Here is a 17,344-nt window from a genome sequence, read left to right as displayed (position 1 = left end):
TAAAAAAAAAATCAGCTGATAGCCTTGAGATTTCCCTTTTATGAAATAGTTTGGTTTTTTTTTTTTTTTAAGATTCTTTATCTTTCATCTTTGCCATTTTAATTATTGCATGTCTTGGTGTGAACCTCCTTAGGTTCCTCTTATTTGGGGATCTGCTTCCTAGATTTGGATGTCTAGGAAGTTTTCTGTTCCTTCCTCCTTGGAAGATCCTTAACCTGTTTTCTCACTTTTTTAATTTTTGCTCTTCAGTTTGGTTATCCAGATCTCTGAACCATTCTTCTGCATCTTCTAATCTGTTGATTCTCTTTAGCATATTTTTCATTTTAGTGCTTGAGGGTTGTTTTTGTTTTTTTTATCTTATGTCTTTTTGTTGAAATTTTCACTGAGCTCATCTCTTTTCTCAAGTCTAGTCTCTTTACCACTATTACTTTAAACTCATTATCAGCCATATTAATTATGTTTCATTAAAATTTTTGTCTATGGTATTATCTTGTTCTTTCATTTAAGACATATTCCTGTCTCATTTTATCTAACGCTCTGTGTTTATTTCTGTGTATTAAGAAGGTCATCTACAGCTCCTGGTCTTAAGAGATACTGTAGTCCCCTATAACACTATTCCCCCAGGTAATCAGAACCAGTTACTCCAGGGGTAAAGGGCTGTGTGCACCCTCCTGTTCTGGCTGTGATTGCTTTAGATACATTGGTGGGTGGGACTGGCCTTGAGGCCAGCCAGCTACAATGACCTGCTTTGCCTGTTTTAAGTGCACTGGCCAGGGTTAAAGCTGTTCAGAGACCCAGCAGCAGGCACTGTGGCCATCTTGATAGGTGGGCTGGCACTCAGCTGTCTGTAATTAGCCTCTGCAACAGCTGCAGGCACACCAAAGGACAGAGTTTTCTCTCTGTGCAGCCAGCTAAGAGCTCCAGCTGCACAAACTACAGGTACCTTGGTGTGAAGGGTTTATCCATCCCCTTCCCAGGGTAGGAGTCACTGTGGAGTTGCACCAGTCCCTGCCAAGGTTGCCTGCCAGGTGCCATGGGGCAGGAGCTGCTCTAGAGGGATACCAGTCTTGGCCGGTATGTTGGGTGTGCAGAAAAATGCCAGGATGGGTCATGCAGAGCTAGCAAGGTAAATTAGGTGTTGTTAGCTGGATCCCCCAAGCATTCAGTTAGAAGATGTCAAGAAAGGGTGCCTGGGTGGCTTAGTGGGTTCAGCCTCTGCCTTTGGCTCAGGTCATGATCTCAGGGTCCTGGAATCAAGTCCCGCATCGGACTCTCTGCTTGGCAGGAAGCCTGCTTCCTCCTCTTTCTCTCTCTCTCTGCCTGCCTCTCTGCCTACTTGTGATCTCTGTCAAATAAATAAATAAAATCTTAAAAAAAAAAAAAAGATGTCAAGAAAAATGGTGCCCACAGCACTTTTTTTTTTCCCAGATAAATCTGCAAATCCCTGCTCCTCCAGCACATTCTATGATTAGTCAGTCAATAAACTTCAAATATACTACAGTTGCTTTTCAAACAGCTGCTTCTGTGCTGTGTCTTAGGCCAGTTATTTAGCATGTTGGCTCTTTAAAGACAGGGACTCAGTTCTCTATCACCCTCCTGCTCTCCTAGAGCTAAGCCTGGTAATTTGTTTTTAAGATTTTTTTTAAAATTTGACAGAGAGCACAAGCAAGGGGAGCAGCAGAGGGAGAAGCAAACTACCCGCTGAGCAGGGAGCCCGATGCAGGACTAGATACCAGGCCACTAGGATCACGACCTGAGCCGAGGGCAGACCCAGCCTACTGTGCCACCCAGGTGTCCCTAAGTCTGCTGATTTTCAAAGACAGACTGTACATCCAGTGCTGGTCTCCAGGGCCAGGGGTACCTAGTGTGGGGTCTGATCCCTCTCACTTCTCCATGCTTATGATGTCCCTCTCATTTGTGGTTAGTCACACTGGGGGTTTAGTTCCTGACTGCCCCTCCTACGCTTTTTTTTTTTAAATTAACATATAATGTATTATTAGCCCCAGGGGTACAGGCCTATGAATCACCAGGTTTACAAACTTCACAGCACTCACCCTAGCACATACCTTCCCCAATGTCCATAATCCCACCACCCTCTCCCTAGCTCCCTCCCCCTGGCAACCCTCAGTTTGTGAGATTGAGTCTTTTATAGTTTGTCTCCCTCCCGATCCCATCTTGTTTCATTTATTCTTTTCCTACCCCAAACCCCCCATGTTGCCTCTCAACTTCCTCAAATCAGGGAGATGATAATTGTCTTTCTCCGATTGACTTATTTTGCTCAGCATAGTACCCTCTAGTTCCACCCATATCATTGCAAATGGCAAGATTTCATTTTTTTTGATGGCTTCATAGTATTCCATTGTATATATATATATATATATACCACATCTTTATCCATTCATCTGTTGATGGACATCTAGGTTCTTTCCATAGCTTCACTATTGTGGACATTGCTGCTATAAACATTGAGGTACACGTGCCCCTTCGGATCTCTCCTACCCTTTTTGATGTGCCCTTCTCTCCATGACTAGCTGTGGAAGCAGTCTTCGGGTTGTTTACACAGTTAGTTGCATAAATGTAATTGTTGTTTCAATGTGTCCATGGGAGGATCTTCCCACGCCACATCTTCCAAATCAAGAGTAGAAGTCCCTCCTAAATGCCTTTTAAACAAGATACACAGCAGGTCGTCATAATGGTACAAATCTGGCCAGCCCCCTGGGAAGAGGCACTGCTGCACTGTGACTCTAAGTAGGAAGAGTAGCAAGGCCTCCACAAGAATTGGTTTGCTTGTTAGGTGACATGAGCCAGACTCCTTATGCCTAAGTCTAAGACAAACAGCCTCTGTCACCCAGTTGTTTCTGCCCACTTTGTTGAGAGTTGTTTTTTTTTTTTTTTCAAAGATTTCATTTATTTATTTGACAGAGAGAGAGCACAAGTAGGCATAGAGGCAGGCAGAGAGAGAGAGAGAGGAGGAAGCAGGCTCCCTGCCGAGCAGAGAGCCCGACGCAGGACTCGATCCCAGGACCCTAAGATCATGACCTGAGCCGAAGGCAGTGGCTTAACCCACTGAGCCACCCAGGCGCCCCTTGTTGAGAGTTTTTAAATCACAAATGGGATATTGACTTTTGTTGGATACTTTCTTTTGCATCTATTGAGTCCATCTATTGAAGGACTTTTATCCTTCATTTTGTTAATGTGGTGTACCATACTTACATCCTTGGAATAAATCCTCACTGATTGTGGTGCATGATCTTTTCAGTGTATTTTTGGTTTGCTAATATTTTGTTGAGGATTTTGGCATCTATGTTCATCAGAGATTCTTGTGTCCTTTTCTGGTGTTAGTAATGCAGGTCTTATAAAATGAGTTTGAAAGTATTCACTCCTCTTAGATTTTCAGGTAAAGGTTGAAAAGGATTATTATTTCTGCTTTGAATGTCTGGTAGATTTCACCGATGAAGCTATTTGGTCCTGGACTTTTGGTTATTGGGAGGCTTTGATTACTAATAAAGAGATCAAACTAATAATCAATCTGTTCAGGTTTTTTTCTCTTTTTTTCAGGAATCAGTCTTGGTTTGTAGAAATTCATTTCTTCTGGGTTGTCTAATTTGTTGAAGTTTTATAATAATAGTCTCTTATAATCTTTTATATTTTTTGTGTTATCAGTTGTAACAGCTATTTCATTTCTGATTTTCAGTCTTCTAGTTTTTGGTGATGCTAGCTAAAGGTTTGTCAGGTTTTGTGTTTTTTTTTTTCAAAGAACGAAATTTTAGTTTCATAATCTTTTCTGTTTCTACTCTGCTCATTGTTATTTCTTTCTACCTACTAACTTTGGGCATCATTTGTTCATTTTCTGTTCTTTGAATGTAAAGTTAGGTTGTTTGAGATTTTTGTTTTTCGAGGTTGGCATTTAGTGCTATGGAATTTCCTCTTTGAACCATTTTTGTGGCATCCCTTAAGTTTTGGTATGTTACATTTCCATTTGTCTCCAAGTTTTTATTCTCTTTTAATATCTTCTTTGGCCCCTTAGTTGTTCAATAACATCTTTAATCCTTACATATTTGTGAAGTTTCCACAAATTTTCCAAGAAAATTTGTGAATTTTCTTGGCCTAGTATATGATTTATCCTGGAGAATGTTTCACATGATGCCTAGGCTCAGAGCACACCCAGCTAATCAATGAAGGAGTGCCCAGACACAGAGTCTGTGTACAAAAACTGGGAGAGATGTTTTTTCAACTGTTATTTAAGAAGAAAAATTCACAAATATTGGGAAAATACCTTGAAACAAGTGAAAATGCAGGATGCAGAAGACACAGTGCTCAGAGAAAAAGAATGTATTTATAAATGCTTACATTAAAAAAGAAAGACTTCCAAAAACAACCCAACTTCTGGTGTTAAAGAAATAAAACAAAAGCAAACTATTCAAAGCTGCTAGAAGAAAGGAAATAATAAAGACAATAATATCTGTAAATAAAAGAAAAATCAATGAAACCAAAAGTTGGTTCTTCCAGAAGATCTACAAGATGAACCAACTTTTAGCTACATTAAGGGGGGGGAAAAAAACAGAAAATTCAAATTATTAAAATCTGAAATAAAAGTGGTAATACATTAGTACTATGAACAGTGGTACACCAACAAACTGAATACCCTAGATGCAACAGACAATTTCCTAGAAACACACAAAATAAGACCACATTGTAAGGAAGTAAAAATACACATAGACCTGTAACTAATAGGGAAATCCAATCGGTAAGAAAAGCCCTGGCCCAGATGTCCTCACTGGTGAATTCTACCTAATATTTAAGAATTTATACCTACATTTATCCCTCCTAAAAATTGAAAGGGAAGGAGTACTTGCACTCCCTAACTGGTTCTGTGAGGCCAGGATTATTCTGATACCAAAGCCAGAGGAAGACAATACAAGAAAACTAACAATAGCAAATGAAGTATAGGGGCATATTAAAAGGATTACAAATCTTCAGGTAGGATTTATTCTTGTAATATAAGGATGGTTCAAAATATAATAACCATGATAATACCATTATACCATATTAAAATGATAAAAGGAAAAAAACCACATGATCTCAACAGATGCAGAAAAAGCCTTTGATGAAATTCAAAATTCTTTTGTGATAAAAACTCAAAAAACTAGTAATAAAAAGAAACTACCTCAAAATAATAAACACCATAGGAACACCTGGGTGGCTCAGTCATTAAGCATCTGCCTTTGGCTCCGGTCCTAATCCTAGGGTTCTGGGATTGAGCCCCACATTGGGCTCCCTGCCCCTGCCTGGCAGGAAGCCTGCTTCTCCCACTCTCTCTGCTTGCGTTTGCTCTCTCACTGTGTCTCTGTCAAATAAAGAAAATCTTTTAAAATAATAATAATAAACACCATAGATGAAAAACCCACAGCTAAAAAAACCCATAGCTATCATAGTCAGTAGAGAAGACTAAAAACTTTCCCTATTAAGATGAGGAAGAAGACAAGAATGCAATGTTCACCACTTCCATTCAACATAGTATTCGAAGTTCAGAGTGATTATGCAAGAAAAAGAAAAGTCACACAAGTTAGAAAAGAAGTGAAATTATCTCTGTTATAGATGACACAATCTCTTCTGTAAAAACCCTAAAAATCCCAATACCAACACCAGAAGAAACCTCTTGGAGCTAATAAATGAACTCAACAAAGTTGCAAGATACAAAAATCAATAGAAATCAGTTGCATATCTGTATATGAATTATGATCTAAAATTATGTATTCCTTATATATTTTATATATAATTTGATATATAGCATGATATATAATATATATGCAACATATATTTCAAGTTATATATTTTGTACTTCAGGAAATTAAGAAAATCATACTACTCAGCCATCAAAATGAAATGTTGCCATTTGCAACAACATGGACAGAACTAGAATATATTATGCTAAGTAAAATAAGTTAATCAGAGAAAGACAAATACCATACAGTTTCATCATATATGGAATTTAAGAAACAAAAGAGGTGAACATTCAGGAAGGGGAACAAAAGGGGGGGGGAACAAATCATGAGAGACTCTTAACTATAGAAAACAGGGTTGATGGAAGGAGGTCTTTGGGGAATGGGATAGATGGACAATAGGTATTAAGGAGGGTATTTGTTTGGATAAGGACTGGGTGGTTATGATGAACCACTGAACTCTACTGCTGAAACCAATGTTGAACTGTATGTCAGCTAACCAAAATTTAAAAAAATAAACTTAGCTCTAAAGTGCCAGAAACAAAAAAGAACAGCATTCTACTTATAAACTTAACCAAGGAGGTGAAAGACTTGTACACTGAAAACTACAAAACATTACTAAAAGAAATTAAAGACGACCAAAAGAAATGAAAGGACATCCTGTGTTCATGGACTAGAAAACTTATTAAGATGTCAGTATAGCTCAAATTGATCCAGAGATTCAAAATTCCAAGAACTTTATGCAGAAATAAGAAAATCCAACCAAAAATTCAGATGGAGTATCAAGAGACTGAATATCAAAAAAAAAAAAAAAAAAAAAGAAAAAATTCTTGAAAAAGAACAAAGTTAGAGGCTTCACACTTCCTGATACTAAGCTTACTACAAAGCTACAGTAATCAAAACAGTGTAGTTCTGGCATACAGTGCAAGGGAATGGAATAGAGAGCCCAGAAATAAACCTTTGTATATATAACCAGATGAAGTGTGCCAGGATCATTCAATGAGGAAAAATACAGCTTTTCAACAAATGGCGCTGAGAAAACTGGGTAAATACATACTAGAGAAGAAAGTTGGATCCTTATTTTAATTATGTGCCAAAATTAACTTGAAATGGATCAAAGACTTAAATGTTAGGGTTAAAGGTATAAACTCTAAAAAGAAATGAAGAAGCTTCATAATACTGGCTTGGCAATGGTTTTTTTGAAAGGACACAAAAAGCACAATTAATCACATAAAAATTGGATCAACTGGATGTCATCAAAATTGAAAGCTTGTCTTCATCAAAGGACACTATCCCCACAGAATGTGAGAAAATACTTACAAATCATAAATCTGATGAAGGATTAATATCCAAAATATAAAGAAGAGAACTACAATTTAACAAAACACAAAACCTAGAATAAACATTTCTCCAAAGAAGACGTACAAATGGACAATACACACATAAAAAGATGTTCAACATCACTAGCAATTAGAGAAATGCAAATTAAAATTATAATGAGATGCCACTTCATTATTTTTAAAAGTAAAATTAAATAACAAGCGTTGGTGGAAATGTGGGAAAATTGGAACTTTATGCACTATTGGTGGTAATGTAAAATGGTACAGCTACTGTAGAAATCAGTGTAGCAGTTTCTCAAAATACTGAACATAGAATTCCATAAGATCCAGCAATTCCACTACTAGATGCACGCTCAAAACTACTGAAAGCAAGTATTTGAACAAATATATTTGTACAAATATATGTACACTAATGTTCACAAGTAGCATCACAATAGCCTAAAGGCGCAAACAACCAAAAATCCATTGACAGACGGTTGGATAAACAGATGTAGTATATACTTACAATAGAGTATTAGCCAGCCTTTAAAAGGATTGAAATTCTATACATGCTACAATAGAAATGAACCTTAAGAACATTAACTGAAAGCTAGGCACAAGTAAATTACACTCCAGTATCCCTGCTGATCATAGATACAAAGACCCCCAGCAAAATTTTCACCAGCTAAATTCAAAAAAATATAAAAAGAATCCTACAGCTTGAGCAGATGCAGTTTACCTCAGATGCAAGGATAGTTCAACATCCGCAAATTGATCAATGTGATACATACACCATGTTCAACAAAACGAAGGATAAAAATCATATCTCAATAGATGCAGAAAAACCATCTGACAAAATTCAGTACCCATTCATAACACACACAAAAAAACTTTAAAAAGTAGGTAAAAGGGAACTAGAGGGTATTATGCTTAGTGAAATAAATCAAAGAAAGACAGTTATATGATCTCCCTGATATGAGGAAGTTGAGAGGCAACATGGGAGGCTTGGGGATAGGAAAAGAATAAATGAAACAAGATGGGATTGGGAGGGAGACAAACCATAAGAGACTCTTAATCTCACAAAACAAACTGAGGGTTGCTGGGGGGAGGGGGGAGGGAGAGGGTAGCTGGGTTATGGACATTGAGTAGGGTATGTGATATGATGAGTGCTGTGAAGTGTGTAAACCTGGCAATTCACAGACCTGTACCCCTGGGGCTAATAATACATTGTATGCTGATTTTAAAAAAAATCTTTTAAGTTCATTGGAGGGAGAAAAAATGGGTAAAAGGGGATGTACATCAGCATAATAAAGGCCATATATGACAAGTCCACAGCTAACATCTTCCTCAATGGTACAAAGCTGAAAACCTTTCTTCCAAGATCAGAAACAAGAGAAGGACACCCACTCTCCCCATCTTTAACATAGGATAAGAAGTCCTAGCTAGAACAATTAAGAAATAAAAAGCATCCAAAATTAAAAAAGGAAAAGTAAAAATGACATGCTACTGTGTATAGAAAACCCTAAGGACTCTATCAAAACCTGTTATAATAAGCAAATTCAGTAAGTTGCAGGATACAACATCAACATACAAAAATCGGCACCAAACTATCGAAGAGAAATGAAGAAAACAATCCCAGTTACAATTGCATTAAAATGAAAAATATACCTAGGAATACATTTAACCAAGGAGGTGATCATTGAAAACTAGAAAACATTTGTGAAAGAACTGAAGATGACACAAATAAATGGAGAGATATTCTGTGCTTATGGATTGGAAGAATGAATGTTGATAGAAGGTCCATATTGCCCAAAGCAACATACAGATGAAATGCAATCCCTATCAAAATTCCAATGGCATTTTTCACAGAACTAGAACAAATAATCCTAAAATTTCTATGGAACTACAAAACAAAACAAATAGCCAAAACAATCTTAAGACAAAAAATCTGGAGGGCCCATGATCCCTAATTTCAAACTCGATTAAAAAGCTACAGGCAGGGGCGCCTGGGTGGCTCAGTGGGTTAAGCCTCTGCCTTCGGCTCAGGTCATGGTCCCAGGGTCCTGGGATCGAGCCCCGCATCGGGCTCTCTGTTGAGCGGGGAGCCTGCTTCCTCCTCTCTCTCTGTGCCTGCCTCTCCGCCTACTTGTGATCTCTGTCTGTTAAATAAATTTAAGAAAAAAAAAAAAAAAAAAAAAAGCTACAGGCAATGGGGGGCCTGGGTGGCTCAGTTGTTTAAGTGGCCGTCCAGCTCAGGTCATGATCCCAGAGTCCTGGGATCAAGCCCTACATTAGAATCCCTGCCCAGCTGGGAGTCTGCTTCTCTTTCTGACCCTCCCCCATCTTGTACTCTCTCTCTCTCTCTCAAATAAATGAAAAAGAAAAAAAGCTAATCAAAACAGTATACAGTGTTGGCATAAAAACAGACATTGATCAATTGCACAAAACAGAAACCCAGAATTAAACTGCTATATATATGGTCAATTAGTTTTCTACAAAGACAGAAGAATAGGTGGTAAGGAAAGGACAGTCTCTAATAAATAAGGTTGGGAAAACTAGGCAGCCACATACAAAAGAAGGAAAATTAACCACAATCTTACCCCATACACAAAAATTTAACTCATGGATTAAAGACTTGAACATCTGAAACCATAAAACTCTTATCACAAAACATAAGCAGGTGCACACCTGGGTGGCTCAGTCGGTTAAGCATCTGACTCTAGATTTCGGCTAAGGTCATGACCTCAGTGTCATGAGATCAAACCCTGTGTTGGACTTCACACTGAGCGTGGAGCCTACTTGAGATTCTCTCTCTCTCTCCCTCTGCCCCTCCCCCATTTGTGCTCTTTCTCTCTCAAAAAAAAAAAAAAAGGTAATAAGGTCCTTTGATATAAGCATTACTGGTTTTCTTTTTTAATCTGACATGAAAAGCAAAAACTACAAGAGCAAAAATAAGCAATACAACATCATACTAAAAGCTTCTATACAGCAAAGGAAAGCATCAACAAAATAAAAAGGCAAGCTACTGAATGGGAGAAAATATTTGCTAATCGTAAATCTAATAAGGAGCTACTATCCAAAATAAATAATGAGGGGGACCTGGGTGGCTCAGTTGGTTAAGCAACTGCCTTCAGCTCAGGTCATGATCCCAGAGTCCCAGGATTAAGTCCTGCATTGGGCTCCCAGTTCAGCGGGGAGTCTGCTTCTCCCTCAGACTCTCGCCCCTTTCACGCTGTCTCACTCACGCTCTCTCTCTCTCTCAAATAAATAAAACCTTTATAAGATCTATGTGTGTGTGTGTATCTTTATATAAGGAATTCATGTGACTCAATAGCAAAAAAAAAAAAAAAATTTTTTAATGTGTGGAAGATCTGGATAGATATTTTTCCCAAAAGATATATAGATGGCCAACAGGTACATGAAAATGCATCTTAGTACATAATCACTACTTGTCAAGAAAATGCAAATCAAAACCACAATGAGCTATTACTTCACATCTGTTAAAATGGTTATTATCAAAAAGACAACAGCGGGGTGCCTGGGTGGCTCAGTGGGTTAAGCCGCTGCCTTCAGTTCAGGTCATGATCTCAGGGTCCTGGGATTGAGTCCCGCATCGGGCTCTCTGCTCAGCAGGGGGCCTGCTTCTCTCTCTCTCTCTCTCTCTCTCTCTCTCTCTGCCTGCCTCTCCGTCTACTTGTGATCTCTCTCTGTCAAATAAATAAAATCTTTAAAAAAATAAAAATAAAAAAATAAAAATTTTTAAAAAAAGACAACAGCTGTTGGCAAGGATATGGAGAAAAGATAACTCCTGTACACTGTTTGTGGGAATATAAATTGATGCAGTCACTATGGAAAACAGCAGGGTTATTCCTCAAAAAATGGACGACAGACCTGCCATATGAACCAGCAATTCCACTTCTGGGTAGAATTTATCCAAAGGAAATGAAAATGCTAACTCAAAAAGACATATGTACCCCCATATTCACTGCATTATTTCTAACAAACATGCACACAATCTACATGGCCATCAGTGAATGAATGGATAGAATAAGTGTGATATATAGAGATAATATGTACCATGGATGCTATTTCATGTATGCATATATATATATATATATATATATATATATATATATATGTACATATATCATAGATTATTATTCAACCATAAAGAATGAAATCTTGCCATTTGTGATAACATAAACGGATCTTGAGGGCATTAGGCTAAATAAAAGAAGATACATACCATTGCTTTCTCCTACATGTGGAATCTAAGACACACAGAATAGATAGTAGTTGCAAGAAGCAGGGAATTAGAGGGTGAGAGAAATGGTTGAAGGGGGTCAAAAATAAAAAAAATTTTGTGAAAGATTTCTGCTTATCATTTTGAAGGTGAACACCTCCCCCATGGACCCCTGGATCCCAAAGATCCCCCAAGAGCTTTTTTTCTAAAGTGACCTGTCAGGGCTGGCTGTCCACTTACTCTACTCAAGTAGCAGACCGTTGCTGTCTCGCTTATGAGGACACTGTTAGGCAGGCAGGGTGTTTCCTGTGACGGTCGGGCCCTGGTGACTCTGGGAGAAGCTTAGCCACCGCGAGCAGCAAAAGGCCCTGAGCAGGGATTGATTACACATACCTACGTCTACTTCCATTTAACCGCACTGGGTCTAACCTGGAAACAATGAAGCCGAAGAAAGCAAAGAAATGATGGGACTGGCTAATCTGAATGAATTTAGCAAGAAAATAACCAACCACAATGCCCCATGGACTGAAGGGGCACCTGGAGGGCTTTCTGCCTGAAAGCTGACCACACCACGTTCTTAGTGCTTTCTGCCAAGACCCCTTTGATGGGGTTCATCTGGGAAGGGAGCGCACGTGCTCTGACTGGCTCTACATGACCATTAGCCATTTGCTAACAGAATGCTTACTGACCACAGGAGAGCTAACCATTAATGCCATGGCACAAAGAAAAGAAAGCATGCCAGTGAACGTCCTTTAGGTGACACACAGAAGGGCAAGACAAATGATGGGAAGGCCCCAGACAAAACGCTCTCAGGGATTCTGTGTCCCCCCCGCAGCCTGAGCATTGCACCCTCCACCCCCCTTGCCACCCTTACCTTGGCTAACATACATGTCACCTTCTTCTGCTTCCCAGTGCAACGGGCCTTGCATCGGGCCTCACCTAGCCGTACAACACAGACAAGTGTTCTGCCAGACACGGGATGGCATCACCTTACCATCGGAGCAGTGCAGCGCCCTTCCGAGGTAGGAGAAAGCCGCAGACCTCCATTCCCCAGGCCCTGTGTCAACAGCATGGAAAGCAGTGTTGGGAGGACATTTCTCCTCCAGCATCCCATGGTCTGCATGGTCAGACGCCCTGCCCTTTCACCTCGCTCTCCCTGGGGCCCCTGTTCTCCCAAGAGATAGATGGCCCCAGGGCGGCCTTGCACTTACTTAATGGACCAGGCTGGCCTTCTCCTTTTGGAGATAAAGAGCACAGAGGGTGCTGTTCCCCTGGGGTTGGCCTGATGCTGCAGGAGATCTGCACTAGCCCTGGGATGGGCAGGAAGTGAGGCCCACGTGGGGATCACTAGACCTCAAGGGCTCCAGTAGCCCCTCACGTTTGTTGGCCCCCCAACAGAAGTTAGGCTAAAATGAGGATGCTGGTCTCTGGGTCTAAAAACATTCCCATCCAGTCCCTGCTCCCAGTCCTACTGACCTGTGGATGTTCCCTTGGGGTGAGGACTTATGATCCCCACCAAGCCCCTTCCTCTGTCAGCCCGAATCCTGGAGAGACTTCATTCCTGGACCATGCAGTGATACAGACTTCACAGAGCTGAGTACGAGGCCCAGTGAGAGCCAATGGCCTTTTGAGATCCTACAGCCACTCACCAATAGAGATCAGAACCCACCTCTGCTAGCTCCAGAGGCCTGAAGGGCTGCCCAGTTCCCCGATCCCACCCCTGCCGCCACAGACCCTAATCCTGCTCCCCACCTCCCACAGGCCCGTGAGCACCCAGAACTGCTGGTCAGAAGCCTGCAGCGTACACTGGAGGGTCAGCCTGTGGAGCCTGTGCACGGCGACGTGCGGCAACTACGGCTTCCAGGCCCGGCGTGTGGAGTGCGTGCATGCCCGCACCAACAAGGCCGTGCCCGAGCACCTGTGCTCCTGGGGGCCCCGGCCGGCCAACTGGCAGCGTTGCAACATCACCCCATGCGAAAACAGTACGTGCCAACCCCAAAGAGCCTGCGGCCCATTCCCCAAAGGGCATGGGGAGGCAAAGAGCAAGCCTGGGGACCAAACCTGAGCCTAGGGCCCACGATCAGGTTTCCCAGGGACAGTGAGCTGGAGCCAGAGTTGGGTCTTTTCAGAAGGGTGCCTGAGAGCAAACTATAATGTGTGCAAGGATGTTTGCACTCATGTCTGGGCCATAAAAGTTGGCCGAGTCTGCCCCCCAGGGCACCGAGCCAAGCCAGGGGATCGTGGCTCTGCACAAAGCCAGGTGCTATTGGCCCAGTGCTAGATGAAATCAGCCTCCAGCTTACCTGCAGTAGCTTGGCAGGTACCCAGAGAGGACAAGCAGACAGGGCATCCCCAAGGGGCCAGGCTACTAGACAGAAAGTATTGTCCGCGCAAGGAGAGCGCGCCAAGCACTGCCTGCCCATCTGGCCTGCACCCGTCAAAACTCTGCTTCCGGCAGAACAAGAAGCAGCCACGCTCCCTCCCCCCTCCCACCCCAAGGGGGCCCACTGCAAGGGGGCCCCACCCCTCGGGATCGGATACTCCTTCACTCCCCCATTCCTCAAGTTTGGATTCTCCTCTGCCCAACATTGGCATTTGCATCCAGTTGGGTATTCTTTCTTCCTCTGGACCCGAAACAAACTGGAGGTGGGACAAAGGGAAGGGATGAAGACAAAGTAGGAGGCAAAGAAGAAGAAATTTTAGAACGTGGCCATGCAGGGGTCTCCCAAACGGGGCCTCTCCGAGCATCAGGTCGCCAGGGCTGAGGCAGATGCCCCATGGGCACGCTGTCCCCTTGCTTATACACCAAGGAGAGGTGATCTTTGTTCTCTGGGTGGCGCTGACCCATCTGTGGGCCAAGAGCTCACCACCATCTATACTAACATTCAGTCTAAATAGTTCAGACTGTGTTAGTCACAGAGGTCCACCCCCCAAAATCAGCACCAAGATTTAAGGTCCATCTCATTTAGAGCTAGCATACCACAGTGCTCAGGTCAGGCACCGTCAGGGGAAGGAGGAGAGAGGCTTAGATGGACAGGGTAAGGAAATAGAGGGGGCGCCCCCATCAGCCAGCCCACCATGGCACCCCGGGGGCAGCCTGGGAGGCACGTGACTGAGTTCCACCAACACAGGACGAGCCTCCAGGTGCCAGACAGCAGTGGCCCCTCCTGCCCAGGAGCCCACTGCCCAAGGCAGACCCCAGCGAGCTCCCTGGGCCCCAGGTCTTGGGCTCTGTTTCACATCTTGCTTCTGTCCCCTTCCCAGTGGAATGCAGGGACACCACCAGGTACTGCGAGAAGGTGAAGCAGCTGAAACTCTGCCAGCTCAGCCAGTTCAAATCTCGCTGCTGTGGGACCTGTGGCAAAGCGTGAAGATGGGGCCCAGGGCGGAACCCCACCCTGGCCACACAGAGGACTCACGCCACCACCTTGGACAGAACTGAAGCTTTCTTTGTTTATTTATTTATTGCCCTCTCCCCATCCCCACCATACACACCCTCGTCTGACCTCCTCTCCCACCCCAGACAGGAGGACCTCAGCATGTCCTCTCTCTCAGTTAGCTGGAGAACAGGATGTCGGGGCAAGACCAGGAAAAGGGTCTAAAGGAGGTCACAGAGCAGACGCCTTCCCCACCGTGGGTCCCAGACAGACCCTGGAAGAGGCCGGCACAGCTCCTGAGGACAGCAGGGAGTCAGGGCCAAGAGCAGATGAGAGACGGGAGGGAGGGTGACAGCATTTGTAAAGCCTTGAAATGGACTTCAGATCACCAACTGTGTCTCCCCTGGTAGCATGCTGTCACCCCAGGAGTGTGCTGCTGCTCTGTGTCCTCCTCTGCCTTGGGAAGAGCAAGCAGGAAGGGGAGGACACTGTCCAGAAGAACCCAGGCCAGAACTCAGCGCTTCTGGTGGGGAGCCGTGAGAACTCAAAGCACCAATACACAGCAGTCAGGAGGAGACCATCCAGGGGGGGCTACAGCACACGTGAGGCCAAACACAAAGTGGGGGGAAGGGTACAGAAGCCAAAAGAAGCCTGTGCATGGTCCTCAGTGGGGCAGTGCAGGTAGGAGAAGGGAAGGGACACTCTGAACTCTGCTGCCCTCCTAGAGGGCACAGACTCTGGAGGCCCACGCCATGCAGTAGGACACATACCCTCCCCCTTGCATTGGAGGGGAGTCCACACTCCCCGTGCCATCTCAGCGAACATGGCGGCCTCTACACCCGGAGAGAAGCTAGTGAGACCTCAGGCTCTGGTTTTGCAGGCAGGACAGCCCTGGCATCTCTGCCTAAATCACAAGTCCCACACCACCACCACCCCAACCCAGGATCAACTGCGGACATGCGCCCAGGGCATTTTGGGCATGAATAGACTGGGTTTTCTGCCTAGATGGCCGATGCTGCTCCACTTAAGGGACTGGGGTCAGTATGTCAGAGAGGACCCACCAGGTCACGAGAGCCACTTCCAGAGCTGGCCAGGACATGGGGTGGGACAGCTGGCTTTGTGCGGGCCGTTCCAGGAGCACGATGAGAGCTCCCCTCTGGTTTACACAGCAGCTTGAGGCAGGGGGACAGGGTGTGGTGGCAAAGCCGTAGGGTAACTAAAGCTTGTAGGAGGGTCCTCAAAGGCTTTTCAACCTGTTCCCCCGATGCAATGAAGTGCTACGAACCTTATGAAAATGAATTACCACCCATTTTAGGAATTCATAAGCAAGGCAGCAAACACCCTTCCATAAATGCCCATCAGCTACATTTAAATGGCTGTAGACAGTCTTGTGGCAAACCTGAAATTCTGGGACTATTTGGCAAATTGCTTTCAGCAGAGGGGCTTTGGCCACCTCCCCCTGCTGGCCACCATCACTCAACCCTCAGATCAGCCACCCCACCCCCCACATACAGACTTGCAAAATGCCACTCAGCCCCAGGGCCACCCCTGATACCAGGGCGCCTGGAAGTCAGAGACAGGGCAGTGGGGGGGGGGGGGGGGGGTGTAAGACAATATTAAGCTGTGTTCTCCACAGGGGAGCTATGGACAATTAATGTGGGTCTCTTTCTTCCTCACCACGATGGGCTCTAAGAAATCATGTTACTAAAAATCAGTGTCCTGTTTATTTAAAATAAAAGAGAATGTTTTCTATGTCTGTATATCTTTTGTGAATATTTATTAGGATTTCTTGTATAAAAAAAGTGCAATATTAATAATTGTACATTGTCATCCAGAAAACAAAGTATTTGGCAGACTTTTTATTAACTTCCTGCGGTTGTGTTCCTGTAATTACTCAGTGGTAATTATTGTATTGTTCCTATTTTTAATAGAACCTGATGTTTAACTCCAGGTCCATTCACTGTGTACAGAATTCATTGTAAAGCTAACATGGGATGACAGGGCAGTAAGAGGGGATTCACTTGTGACTCAATAGTTACGCACGGAACGAAGAAGACCAATTCCGTACTATTAACTGACGTGGTTGGTGATTTCTAGTTCAAAAGCTATGGAAAACCAGTGGCCGATATTTACGTTTCCTAAATGGCAGGTGTCCTCTGCCTCGTGTCAGGCTGCAGCAGCTGGAGTGGGTTTCAGAGTGAGCCTGGAGGACCCAGGTTTGGGGTGGGAAGTAGCGAGCTCCTTGCATGAGATGAATGTACATTTACTGTTTGTTCTGTGAATCGTGACTCAGCAGCAGCACAAGGTGATTAGAGCGGCTGAATAATGTGGAAGGAGGCACTTCCTCCTCTAAAACACAAAACTGTATTTATATTTTTTTGTACAGATAATACAGCTTATTTATTTAAAACTGGTCGTCTGAGTCTCTGTTAAGCCCAGCCTTCCCTGTCTTATTCTACGCAGGGGGTGAAGGTGGTTCCCAGCCACTTACGAGGACTTGGCTGACATGGAAGACTTAACAGTTTTCAGCTCTGCCTGGGAAACTGGGGGTCCGTGCCCGAAGGGCCAGATCTGTAAGTCAACCCAAAGGAGCTACATCTGTGGACATGCCCATATTCAGGCTTAGTACTGTCCTTGACAATCATCTCATTTACAGCCCTGCACAGTGGGAAGATGGGAGCC

General features: G+C 43.4%; 1 protein-coding gene across 2 annotated transcripts in view; it reads left to right on the top strand.

Annotated features, from left to right (window-relative positions):
* Positions 1-17,072, top strand: part of ADAMTSL1 (ADAMTS like 1) — a 908,570-nt gene extending 891,498 nt beyond the window's left edge. For both annotated transcript variants that reach the window (XM_059141548.1, XM_059141549.1), the window contains 3 exons: positions 12,198-12,307; positions 13,047-13,267; positions 14,550-17,072. In XM_059141548.1, coding sequence (XP_058997531.1) covers positions 12,198-12,307; positions 13,047-13,267; positions 14,550-14,656 — 438 coding nt within the window. In that variant the 3' untranslated portion in view covers positions 14,657-17,072. The remainder of the gene's footprint in view (positions 1-12,197; positions 12,308-13,046; positions 13,268-14,549) is intronic.
* The last annotated feature ends 272 nt before the right edge of the window (positions 17,073-17,344 follow it).

The sequence above is a fragment of the Mustela lutreola genome, chromosome 12 (genome assembly GCF_030435805.1).
Source record: "Mustela lutreola isolate mMusLut2 chromosome 12, mMusLut2.pri, whole genome shotgun sequence".
NCBI lineage: Eukaryota > Metazoa > Chordata > Mammalia > Carnivora > Mustelidae > Mustela > Mustela lutreola.
Note: the sequence above shows the minus strand (reverse complement) of the source record. Positions and strands in the feature narration are given on the sequence as shown.